The sequence below is a fragment of the Melanotaenia boesemani genome, chromosome 18, assembly GCF_017639745.1.
Source record: "Melanotaenia boesemani isolate fMelBoe1 chromosome 18, fMelBoe1.pri, whole genome shotgun sequence".
Taxonomy (NCBI): domain Eukaryota; kingdom Metazoa; phylum Chordata; class Actinopteri; order Atheriniformes; family Melanotaeniidae; genus Melanotaenia; species Melanotaenia boesemani.
In genome coordinates, this window is record NC_055699.1 from 15,959,211 (window position 1) to 15,971,696 (window position 12,486).

At 38.3% G+C, this 12,486-nt stretch overlaps 1 protein-coding gene across 1 annotated transcript in view; it reads right to left on the reverse strand.

The window, feature by feature from the left end:
- Positions 1-12,486, reverse strand: part of cntnap2a (contactin associated protein 2a) — a 383,333-nt gene that overhangs the window by 15,338 nt on the left and 355,509 nt on the right. Inside the window, exons 22-23 of the mRNA XM_041967941.1 lie at positions 12,238-12,371; positions 3,960-4,053 (exon numbers count right to left, since the gene is read on the reverse strand). Coding sequence (XP_041823875.1) covers positions 3,960-4,053; positions 12,238-12,371 — 228 coding nt within the window. The remainder of the gene's footprint in view (positions 1-3,959; positions 4,054-12,237; positions 12,372-12,486) is intronic.

Here is a 12,486-nt window from a genome sequence, read left to right on the forward strand (position 1 = left end):
GGATTTATTGGGCTCAAATTGTGTAAGATTGGTTTGGGGAGCATAGGACATCATTTTCACACATGGATTGGCCACCACAGAGTCCAAACCTGAACCCTGTTGAGAATCTTTGGGATGTACTGGAGAAGGCTTTGCGCAGTGGTCAGAATCTTCCATCATCAATATAAGATCTTAGTGAAAAATTAATGTAACACTGGATGAAAATAAATCTTGTGACATTACAGGCGCTTATTAAAACAATGCCACAGAGAATGTGTGACCTTTGTTTTTGGTGCCGACTTTTTTTTTTGGCCAGTGTGTCTTTGATCATGATAGAGTTTTTAAGCTGTTATTGTCCTCTGTAATTAAAAAGTAAATGACATAATACATACACCCACATCCAAAGTTGTAGCTAAGAGGTCACAATAAGTCCTTCCTGTGAGCAGATGTAGGTATGTAAAAAATACTGGAAGGATATTACATTAATGACGATTTAGTGTTTGCCTGTATACATATACTTCATCAGGTGGACCTGTTTAATTGCTGGTTAACACAAATAGCTAATCTGGTGATCACTTTGCAGCAACCTAATACATCGAGGCATGCAAACATGGTCATAACAATTTGCAAAAGTTCAAACTGAGCATCAGAATGGGGAAGAAAGGAGATTTACGTAACTTAAATGGCATGATTGTTGGTACCAGACGGGTCATTCTGTGTATTTCAGAAACTACTGAACACAATAATTTCTAGATTAGTATTTCTGGTCTGAGGAAACTGAGACTACAATTCACACAGGCTTACCAAAAAAACTGGACAAAAGAAGACTGGAAAAACATTGCCAGATCTGAACCTCAATTTCAACTCCAACATTCAGATAGTAGGTTCACAATTTGGCAAAAACAACATAAAAGCATTGTTGCCAACCATGTCCATCTCTTTATGACCACAGTATACCCATTCAGCTTTATTTTTATAGGACCAATTCAAAATAAAGTAATCTCAAGGTACTTTACAGATATAATCAATTCAAGCCTATTCATTGTGATCCAATTAAATCAACAGTAGTCCAACTGATAATAACTGTGTTCATACAAGCCAGTTCATAAAAAATAAATGCCTAATTAAGGACAACCAGCGAAGTGCAAATGGCTACTTCCATCAGGATAATGGACCAACTTACAAAACTCAAATCATCTCCAACTGCTTTCTTGAACATGACGAGTTCACTGTACTCCAATGGCCTCCACAGTCAATAGATCTCAATCCGATAGAGCAGCTTTTGGATGTGGTGGAGCAGGAGAAGCTCATTATAGATGTGTAGCTGACAAATCTGCAGCATCTGTGTGATTCTATCATGTCAACATGGACCAAGGTTGCTGAATAATTTGGTGGATGAAGGATTTACTTTTAAACACTTTGATCAATCTATGCCATGAAGAATCAAGGCAGTTCTGAAGACAAAAATGAAGTCCATCCCAGTAGAAGAAAGGTGTACCTTATGAAATGTCCATTGAATATATATCTCTCTATTCTTTAATGTCTACTTGTTTGATAAGTTTCATTGTTACTGGAGAAAACTAACGCAACAATCCCACAATCAGAGACAGAGGAGATATCACTGCAGCCAATGTGTGTGTACTCTAGTGAACACAGGGTCTCTTTCTCCCAGAAGTAAAGAATCTGATAGCTGAGCCGTCTGACAGCCTCTCTTGTGTTTGTGGTTCAAACACAGCGACAGAGCAGATCTAGTGAGATGTGTAAATGCCAGCATTTGTTCTCCCTGCTGTTTTCGTCTGTCTCCATCTTCCTCATCAAGACATTTCTGCCTTCTGTTTCCTCTTTCTCACTTTTAGTTTTTTTCCCCTTCATATTTTAATTGTTTCTGCAATGCAGAAAGCAGTAAGCATGATGCTTAAACCTGCACATACTGTACAGTAATGAATTCAACATGCAAATCAGGGCTATTTTTACATAGAAGGTGACTTTGGCTTGTTTGTCCTTAAAATTTTGTGTGTATTGGTTGAGTAACGATGGATGACTGTTATAGTACTGTGTATGTGCTTGTTCGTGTGGTAATGTGTGTATCTGCATGCAGTTTTCCCTGCGGTTCTTGTGATGTGAGCAGCAGTCGATAGTCCTGGCAGATGAGTGAAGTCAGCCATTACTTCACTCTTACTGACTTTCTCACCACTTCAAAGGTCAAAAGAAATGAGAAACAAAAGAAGGGGGATAAAGATGGGGGTGGAAAGGAATTACAAGTCGTTTCAGACTAACAAAATCACTTATTTTGTCCCACTTGACATGAGGAGAACCTAAATAGGTTCTGAGCCACTCAAAAAACTTAATAGATTATCTCTTTTTAATGCTCAAACTCTTATTGTCTTCAAAATGTATCCTGGTTGTCTTTGTGTGAAATTGGTGACAAACACTTGCACAAAATAACAATCCTTCACCAAGAGAAACACTACTTTTTGTCAGGGAAATGTATTTGGAGAAGCCAGATAAAAAACAAGTTCTTTTCCTTCTCAGTGGATTAAGAAAATCTGAATGAAATCTGCACAGATGTTTTGCTGATTATCTTAGCTATTCGAGCAAGTGACTGGCCTAAAGACACGGACACTGTTGCATTTGAGACTAAGCTTTCCATAATAGCAGCACATTTGGACATGGTTGAGATCATATGATGCAGCGATTCTATTTTGCACCCCTGGATTGTCCGGTTTGTTTGGGGAGGTGTGACAGTGTAACTGAACTCTAATGCAGATCAAAGGAGTGAACTCTGGTCCACCTACAAATGTAGGTCTTTGTTCGATTCGAGTGAAATAAGTACAGTAAGCAGACAAAAATGCAAAGGGCATTGTGGGTAAACCAGAACATACACATGTAGAACAATCATGAGAAATAGCTCTTGGTCAGATGTAGAAAAATGCAGTAAAACTTCTAACAGAAATGTGGAGAACCAGTGACTGCAGGGATTTAATACAATGAGGGAGTTTTCTTTGTTATTTGTCTTAGCCTCTCTTTCAGCAAATTTTGATGCAGGGTACCTTCTGGTGAGTAGGGGAATAGCTCTTTCAAAATGTCTTGTTTTTTTTTTTTGCTGTAATAAAATCTAATAATTAGTAGTTTTGTTTTAATCTTAACTTGAACTTTACATTTGCTGTTGTATCAATCACACAAAGCCACACACATTGAAGATTCACATCTTGTCACACACACACACACACACACACACACACACACACACACACACACACACACACACACACACACACACACACACACACACACACACACCCTGTCCATCCTTGCACTAGGATGCACTTCATCCACTCTGCAAACATTACAATCTACTGTGAAATCGTTCTCGTTTTATGTAAATATAAAGATGCTCTTAAAGCTTTAATATCTTTATTTTTTTACTTATTTATATGTGCCTGTTATATTTCTTATGTGTGCTTAAGCTTAGAGACTCCTCAAAGGATTAATAAAGTATATTTTTTAATTTAATTTAATTTCATAACTGAAGTTGGGCCCCACAGTTGAAAATGTTGAGAATCCTGATCTAATGCACCAAAACCATTCTGAAGAATTCTGGCGTTCTCTAGTGGACAAAACATGAAGCACAGTCTATTTAAAAAAATACAAGAAAAATAGCCAATTTATCATTTTAATTTAGTGAGTCTTTATTATTTATTAATTTTTATTTCTATTTACTGCTCCTTAATGTTCATTTAAATATCTCTGAGGAGTTTAAGAGTCCAGTTTAAAACCAGATGGTTTCTCTGCAACAGTCTTTCTTTGTAATTTAGAGGAGAAATGGACAAGTTAAGCATATATAGTTTGGGCCACAACAGGACAAATTTAATAAATATACGAAACATAAACTTTATATGACCATTCTTACAATGTGAGATCACAAAAATTAGGATTTGAAGCAACTGTAAGCAACAAAATTGACAAGGTAACATACTCACCAAAGACTTTGCCTAAGAATAGTGTTTTGACCAGGTTCAACTGTGTGTCTGAAGCATCTGGAAGGTTGTAGCTGACTGGAGGGTAATGATCCAACTGAAATAAGACAAGCAGAAAGTGAAAGATGGTGAGATTATCTATGATGAACTGCATTTAAAAGAGAGCCCAAAGAAGCCCAAAAATACTGAGCATAGCAATTAAAAATGATTCAGACTAAAAACCTGCATCAGTCCAGTAAGCAGATGATTAAAAGATGGCAATTCATTGCTGTCAGGCAATGAACTGTTAAAACAAGCTGCAGCTCAATGGCTCCCTCCTGTGGATTTTAATGGGGTCAGGCAAACCCCTCAGCTTAGTAAAGTAGTTCTCATAACATAAATCATATTCACTCTGTACATACTAATGTCGATGTAGAAGTGCTATATGAAGGTTAATATGACTCAGTCAATGAGAAACATAATGCAAAAGGTTTTGTAGAACTCAGATAAGGTTTGAAAACAATAATAAACAAGTGTGGATAATTTTCATACTCTTTCAACAATCAGTGGATGGGATCTTGTCATCCTGGAACACATCATTTCCATTAACACAAAGTTAAAGATAAGGGCAATTAGATGCACGGCCTCCCACTGGATAACCAACTTGTTTTATTATCAGGGTATCTCATACTGCGGTTTTATCAAAGCCTGTCTCTGAGATATGCATAAAGTGTTCTTTGCCATCAACACCCATGCGGACCAGCTGCTGTAGTACTAGACATCTGTAGGAAAGGCATTCTCACTGCAGAGATTAATGGTCTCATTGCAATCCCCTCGATGCAGAGGCAAAGGATTAAGGTTTTCCTTCAAATGGTCACCTGTCTATGCAGGTAAAATTCATTTTACCTGTGGCATAGAAATTTTGCCCAAACAATCCAATTTAGATTAAGTTTTTAAAATGTCTGCAAAGATGTTTTTGGTACCATAATCATGCAAACAAGCATAGATTCAAACTAAGTATTTTTAAAACCTTTTTCGGACAATTTCAAACAGGAGGAACAAGCTGCATGTTTATAAAGTGGACTGTCAGTGGAGCTGTGAGAGCAGAGCGGGTGGTGGTGGTGGGAAGGAACACACGACTTTCATATCCCTGCAACATAATTAACTTCTTATTGCTGTGCCGATGAAGTTTCTAATTAGCTTGAAGGCTGCAGCCGGCACTGTTAATGAGAATAATTTCAACCCCCCAATTTGGTTTCCCTGCATCTCAGAAATAAAAGATCATCCTAAAAGATCATTCATCTCTGATCCATGCTAAGATTCTTCCGTGGGCAGTCTACAGAACACAAAGCAAAGCCAGAGGAAGGGAAGCTGGTTGAAACAGAGCTTTTGTTACTGTGTGTTTTACTGGAAATTTACTCTACTGATGGGCTGAATACCGGTTACTTCCTGGTGGTTGGGAGTGGGACTGGGCTGTCACTAAAGGGCTGAGATTAATGTTAGTGTATCACAGCTTCTGTTTACAGGTTTGAATCAGTGGAGTCCTCCCTAACAGAAAAGTCTGTACCCACAATGCCTCCCGACTATTTTCTCCCAATTTCTCTCAATGCACACACACGCCAAGCACACACACGGCAAGCACACACACAACACATCCTAATTTGATTCCTTCCAAAAGCCTGGTCTCTGTGGAGCATTTTTTGTTCTTCACAGTGACTAGAGGGTTGGATAACGGGGCACAATTAAATTGCGCTCAGCTTATTTACTTTTGTATGAGAAAACAAATTGGCTGCACAACGAGGGAAAGTTGTTTGAATCTAGAAACCTCACACACAGGTCCACAGAGGAAGACAGCCAGGTAAAACCTCATTTTATCATGCTTTCTGGGATCCTGTCCTCTTACATGGGAATACACGCTTCTCTTTTAATGCCACTCAGGCTGCATAAAGCTGACATAAACGAGGCATTCAAGGACTGAATCTATTTACCTCTCCAAATTGTTTTTTTTTTTAAATGTTGGGTAAATGGTTTAACATCATTATAAAGTAAAACACGGAAAAACCATCAGGCCTTGTCAGTGTTAGAGCCAGCCGTTCACTCCATTGAACTAACCACCGCAGTAAATGGTGGATCGGGTGGAGGGAACACAGATGAGGTGTCTGATGCCTGAGGGGATACCTGACTTTCATCTCAGAGATGGTGAAATGGGAACTCATTTTAATCTCATCTTGGTGTACCTTTGATAGTGAGCTAACCTAACGAGACCTCACAGAGTACTTAAAAACCAAACACTAGCTTCATGTGCTGCTTAGTGTGCATGTGTGCACATTTCAGCAACTTGAGCTTGCACATGAATGACTTGAAATAGCGGAGGGGTAACTACCATGCATCAAAGTGATCTTTGCTAGATTTTGTAGGACTACTTTCTTTGTCTAAAAACCTAATGGTTTTGTCACAAGCCTTCAGCTTCCTCCTTAATTTTTGTGCTTTTGTTTAATATATTCCTCTCCCTGGCTCCCCTTCCCTCAAATTACCACTGCTTACTTGTCCTACTTTTTCTCTGTCTGTATTATTAAACCCAATAGTCGCTTGCTTAAATGCCTGAAATATCTGCCTCACTGATTTCAGATATGTGGGACCTCTGCAGACTGAGCTAAACAGTTCACTGTTTCTTCAATGCAGGAAATTGAATTTGATCCACAGGCACAGCCTCCAGCATGACAGTTCTACAATATATTACACCTGAGTCTTTTCTCTGCCTCTCACTCATTTTGTTATCTCAGATAAAAGATGTAACAAGCCCTCTGATGAGCATGTAAGGAATAACTTCAAATACTGATGGTGCATAATTCTTTAAATTATAAGCAAATTTCAACACAAGAAAAAAAAACAAAAACGTTTACTTGTTAAAATTCAGTTTAAACACCAATTAAATATTAAATGATACATGGACCAGTGTCACTAGATGGATTTGTAGTCAGTTCTGTTAATTTTATAAAGACTGTTCTATAGGCTCACTGGCCATTTTATTAGGTACACCTTTCTAGTAGCCTAGACAGTTTGACCCTCTGTTGCCTTCATTCTTTATGCCAAGGTGTTGGATTCATTCCTGGCAGATTTAGCTCCATATTGACATGAAGGCATCACACATTAGCTGCAGATTTGTCGGTTGTACATCCATGATATGAATTTAACATTCCTCCACATCCCGAAGGTGCTCTATTGGACTGAGATGTGACTGCGGAGGCCATTGGAGTACAGTGAACTGATTGTCATGCTCAAGAAACCAGTATAAGATTATCTGAAATTTGTAACACGCTGCATCATCCTGTTAGAAGTAGCCATCAGAAAATGATGTTCAATTGGTACTAAGGTGCCAAGAAAATATCCCTCACACCATTACATTAGCACCACCAGCCTTAACTGTTGATATAAATCAGATTAAACCCATGCTTTCATGCACACCAAATTCTGACCCTACCATCTGAATGTGGTAGCTGATATCGAAACTAATCAGACCAGGCAAAGGCTTTCCAATCCTCTATTGCCAAATTATAGTAAGCCTGTGTGAATTGTCATCTTAGTTTCCTGGTCTTAGCTGACATGGGTGACCTCTCTTCTTTAGCTGTAGGCCATTAGCTTCAAGGTTGGATGTGTTGTGCATTCAGAAGTGGAATTCTGCGTCCCTTGGTTGTAATGTAGTTATTTTATTTACTGTTGTTTTTGTTTAGTCATGTTAACCAGTCTGGCCATTCTCCTCTGATCTCTGAAACCAACAAGGCATTTTCTTCCATTTTACTTCTGTGTAAACCCTAGTTTACGCTAATAAACCAACAACAATGCCACAATTAAAGTAACTTAAATCCCCCTTTGTTTCCATGTTGATGCTCACTTTGAAACACAGCAAGTGTTTGACCATGTCTACATGCCTAAATACATTGAGTTGCTGCCATGTGATTGGCTGATTAGCTATTTGTGTTAACAATCAATCAAACAGCTGTACCTAATAAAGTGACCAGTGAGTGTATGATGGATGGGTTGTCAAAGAATTTTGTGAAAGACTTTTGCAGTTTAAATTAGCAGTAATGTTATAGAAAATATGCAGATGTTTCAGGATGATTCATAATCTAACTATATATATATATATATGGTCATATGATCTGTTAGTAATAGACAAATTTCAATTTAGTAAGCTTTGGAAGGATAATGTGCAATACTAACTAAGACCTTTGACGTCATCCCAGTGATACAAAAAGTAGAGAAAATCACCCGAGTCCATTGGTTTAGAATTTTAAAGACTGGACTACAATCTGGCCTAAAGCAGACTGAATGTGCAATAATACTGATTTAAAGCTGTCAGAAACACAGCTGGGATTGCAGTTAATAATGAATCAGAATTCATTCCAAAACTTAACTGTAGTCCATGAAAGAAGCAAACAAACTGAATGGTGAGCGTGAGGGCAGCAGCCTCTTCTTCAACAGTATGTGGTGCACCTGTTGATTATTATCACTCGTGATAGGTGGATTGGAGCTGTTTAATTTATCTAAACTGTTGAAGTACAAGACCACATAAGCATAACACCCCATTTTTTTAAAAAAAGCACAGACGTTCTTTTGTCTTGAGCTGTCTTTGTTTCTTCTCACTCAGACTTTTATCCCATTAGCTTTGAGCTTTGATATGCTGCCAGTTCTTGCTGAGTGATAAGTGATGAAGCAATGACGACACTGCACACCAACTGCTCATTCTCTTCCTTGCAACACCTTCTGCTCCTGCTGCAGAGATGGAGGCTCTTGTACAGAAAGTATCTAAGGCTGGTCTAAAAATTAAAATAAAAAAAAAAAAAAGAAAAAGTCACTAAGCTGGCAACAATAGCAACACTGAGCAGCATCATGGGCACTAAGCCGGCACTCAATAACTAATTAGCCAATAGAGACATAACCTCTACCGATAACCTGCCTGTGTGAAAACTGAGCAAAAAATCATACAGAGTGAGTCAAAAAGTGTCAGAGACTCAAAACAGTTAACAATCAAACAAGCTTGAAGCAAACTTTTAAAATGTTGTAAAAACTAAATAAATACCGCAGATTTTCAGTGAGTATATTAGGCAGACTTTTTTTTAAAGTAATGTGTGGTTGTAGGAATTTATATAAAGGATGCAGTAGTTCCTAACTCTAAACAAAGGCAGCAGATGGGACTTTATATGAGGGAAAACTAGAGAGAGGTATTTAGGAGGTAACAGCAGGAAACCTTTGTTGATCAGAGGATCTCACATGTAAAGCCTGGTGGTGTTGACACGTGGATACTACACACATGTTTGCATCTTGAAAAGCACCTCGAGGCAGTAGTGAAACATGAATAAGTTTCACTCATCAAAGTTATCTTTGTTAGCACACCTCCTGGCTCTACTTTCATGCCCTATCTATAAACCTCTATAAAATCTCTTTCACAGTTCCCTTCCTAATATCTTCTTTCTAAAACTAAATCCCCGTCTCATGCCCACCAGTGTTTGTCCTAATTATTAACACTCGTTAATTTTTAAGTTTTGAATTTATCACTACCCCTCTTTGGGCTATGATTTAAAGTACAGCTCCAGTTCTAAGCTGTGAATGTACACTTAATAATTAACAGCTTGGGAATAACCATCAATAGTACCAATCTGAACAGCACTACCCCGCTTTCGAACAGGGGAGAATTTGACCTGTGTGTTCATGTATAGAACTGTGTGTACATGTGATGAACAAAAGAATTTCTCAGTTCATCCAATCATTCTTTCTTTCAATAAAAAAAAGGGTAGTGTTATGCTGAAGTACACCCAGAGGAGTGATCAGCAGCAGATGGATGTTATTCGCTCAGAAAAGCTGTATGATTTCCATTGATTGTTTCAGTTTTATTTTCTTGCTGTCTATATTTTTCACAGCAGCATGTGAGTGTAGGTGATGAGATTCCAGGATAAATAGGGTCATTTCTGGAACAGTCAGGCAGATCCAACGACTCCCTGTGACAAAGAGGACACGTGAGGATTACACATTTAGGTGCTGATTCCTTTAACAAATTTAATTTCACAAATGCAAGCAGAACAGGAGAAATGAACTTGAACCAAGAAGAACAACAGAGGGTGATATTTTGACTGCTGAAGTAACTGAAGCAAAGAACACAAGGGCATGTAATCAATCTAACTGTGACAAATAGTCACAGTCGAGACAGTTAACTGCTTTACAGACATAAAAAAGTTAACTGATATTCAGTTATACTTCGATAAGACAAAATGTCTAATTATCATCACTGATTTCATAAAGTAGGCAACAAATTGGATCTTTAAGTTTCCATATCCAGTTGACATTAACAAATTTAGTTGCTATGTTTAACAGATTGATGTACACAATGAAATTTTCCTCCTTAGGAATATGTCAAAATTTAGGAAGCTAGTGCCAAAGTCTGACTTGGAGATGATCATCAGTGCTTTCATTTCTTGTAATGTACTATTTACTTGCCTTAACAAACAATCGCTTCATTGTCTTTAGATTGTACAAAATGCTACAGCAAGACTCGTAACTGGAATCACTAGAGATCACACATGACTACGGTTTCATCATCTCTCCTAATTACCAGTTATTTTTTAAAATAAAATCTTGGGCTGTGGTGGTTTGCACCATTGCATCACAGCAGTAAGGTTCCTGGTTCAAACCTCGGCTGAGGCTTTTCTGTGTGGAGTTGCATGTTCTCCCCATGCATGTGTGGGTTCTCTATGTCATATCCATCTTCCTCCCACAGTCCCACAACATGCACAACATTAGGTTCATTCATGAATCTACATTCTACCTTTGAGTGAGGGTGAGTGTTTGTCTCTGTGATCCACTGTAGACCTGTCCAGGTTGCACCCTGCCTCTTACCTGATAGCAGCTGGGATAAGCTACAACAGGCTGCTTCGTGAGTTGAAGTTTAGGAGAGGTGGTTAGGAGAGACAGTAACAAAAAGCAAACAGCTAAAGATGGTAAGGAATAAACATAATATTCTCGAAAGCAGAGTCAGAGTCCTGACTTCAACTTATACAAGATACTGTGACATGGCCAGAAGACAAATATTCAAATAATCCTGTAATATGGATGAAGGGAAACAATTTGTTGTGCAAAACAGTATAAAATTGCTCCTAACCATCTATTGCTGACTAGCTTCATAAGTTGCAACATGTGCAATTTTTCCCAGGAGACAGTAAAAGCACAACTGTTTGTGTAATAGCAGCTTACTCACATTTGTCTATCTTTGTGACCTAAAGATTAGCTTTTAAAAATGATCAGAAAATCTCTTAATTTTAAAGGGATTAAAACCCTTTTATTGTAACTGTGATTTTTAATGTTTGTTTTATAACATGAATATCCTGTTCAAACTAAAAATGTATGTTTAATTCATTTAATTAGCAGTGAGAAGGTGAATCTGATTCATTCAAAATTCCTGTTATGTCTTCTTGTGGACACTAGAGGGCAAATGGACCTCCCCCCCCTCTTGTTTTTTAGTGAATGATACTGTGAATGTGACAGTTTATAATTATATAAGGTATTCACCTGGAACTGATAACTTTCCCAGTGCAAGAAATTCCTGAGCTGAACAAAAATAAATTGACATTAATTAAGTGACACTTAAAAAATGTGAAATGTTGTTATTTGTGGATGCAATCAATCAGCTGATTCCAGGTGACTATCACACATTTATAGTCCTTCTTAAACTGCAGCCTGCAGCCAAATCCGAGTATCTTTACCCAGAGCTTTAGAGAATTCCCTTTAGCAAAATTCTCATTCTGTACTTGACAGCCACTGGCTGCAGTTTGGCTGTATTGATCTGCATTAAGCTCTTCAACTGCACAAAATCCGAGATCACAGAAATACACACACCAACAATGACAATGGAGATCCACAAATATGTCATGAACATTTACAAACACAGACCCTCTCTTGAGATGTCTCATGTAAACACAGCATCTTCGGATATCTGCATACGAGCACTAATGGATGCAGTCAGAATCACACAGCAGTGTGCACTCATGCCAACGCACACAGATCGATGAATTCTCTGTTACTATACTTAGATGTTCTACTGGAGGCATGTTGACAGTGGAAAAGGATAAGCTGCTTCATCCCAGCAAAGGACAGAACAGTACACTTGGATGTTTTGAAAACCATCAATCAAACATTGGCTGAACTCCATGACTTTAGGATCTTGAAACTGAAGCTTGGGGCTTTCTCCAAGCATACTGAAAGCTTAATATTTGTGCATGAGGATGGTTTTATGTTTGTTTTGTGGCTGTACCTGGATAGTGATGCTCCTGTTGTGACGGGACATGTTAAGGCTGTGTGGCTGTCCGTTGGCCAGATTACGTTGGTCCACATCTATTGTAAACGGTTCCTTCAGACCACCCAGGTCATAGCGTACCTGCAGTGAACCTGGGGAGACACAAAGGCATAGCTAGTTTCAGAATTTATTTTATGGTACAAAGCTTTTCTCTGTATCTCACTCTGCACCTGTGGCAGGAGTGAATATTTTAGTTTGTGCTATTGT